Genomic DNA, 417 nt, shown 5'->3' with positions numbered 1-417 from the left:
CTGCACTGCGCCCGCATGGCCAAGCAGACCCCGGCCCAGTACCTGGCCCAGCACGAGCAGCTGCTGCTGGACGCCAACGCCTCCTCTCCCATCGACTCCTCCGAGCTGCTCCTGGAGGTGGGCGAGAGCGGCAAGAGGAGGACGCCAGACAGGTGCCAGCCGGGAAGGGGCGTGTGGGCTTTTTCAGGGACACATCCCTGAAAAGGGGAGGTTGTTCCCGGGGGCCCAGTGGGGACCATCTCCTCTCCTCCGGCCAGGACCAAAGAGAACGGTTTGGACCGAGACCCCCTGCACCCCGAGCACCTCAGCAAGCGGCCGTGCACCATGAGCCCGGCGCAGCGCTACAGCCCCAGCAACGGGCTGAGCCACCCCCCGAACGGGCTGGGGCACCCCCCCGCCGGCCCCCCCCTGCCCCAG

At 70.0% G+C, this 417-nt stretch overlaps 1 protein-coding gene across 1 annotated transcript in view; it reads left to right on the top strand.

The window, feature by feature from the left end:
- The window catches only part of CBFA2T3 (CBFA2/RUNX1 translocation partner 3), a 13615-nt gene that overhangs the window by 7648 nt on the left and 5550 nt on the right, over window positions 1–417 (top strand). The window contains exons 4-5 of the mRNA XM_017741334.1: window positions 1–152; window positions 258–414. Coding sequence (XP_017596823.1) covers window positions 1–152; window positions 258–414 — 309 coding nt within the window. The remainder of the gene's footprint in view (window positions 153–257; window positions 415–417) is intronic.

The sequence above is a fragment of the Corvus brachyrhynchos genome, unplaced genomic scaffold (genome assembly GCF_000691975.1).
Source record: "Corvus brachyrhynchos isolate BGI_N302 unplaced genomic scaffold, ASM69197v1 scaffold365, whole genome shotgun sequence".
Classification (NCBI taxonomy): Eukaryota; Metazoa; Chordata; class Aves; order Passeriformes; family Corvidae; genus Corvus; species Corvus brachyrhynchos.
The sequence above is the reverse complement of the archived record's forward strand: the minus strand, read 5'-3'. Positions and strand labels throughout refer to the sequence as shown.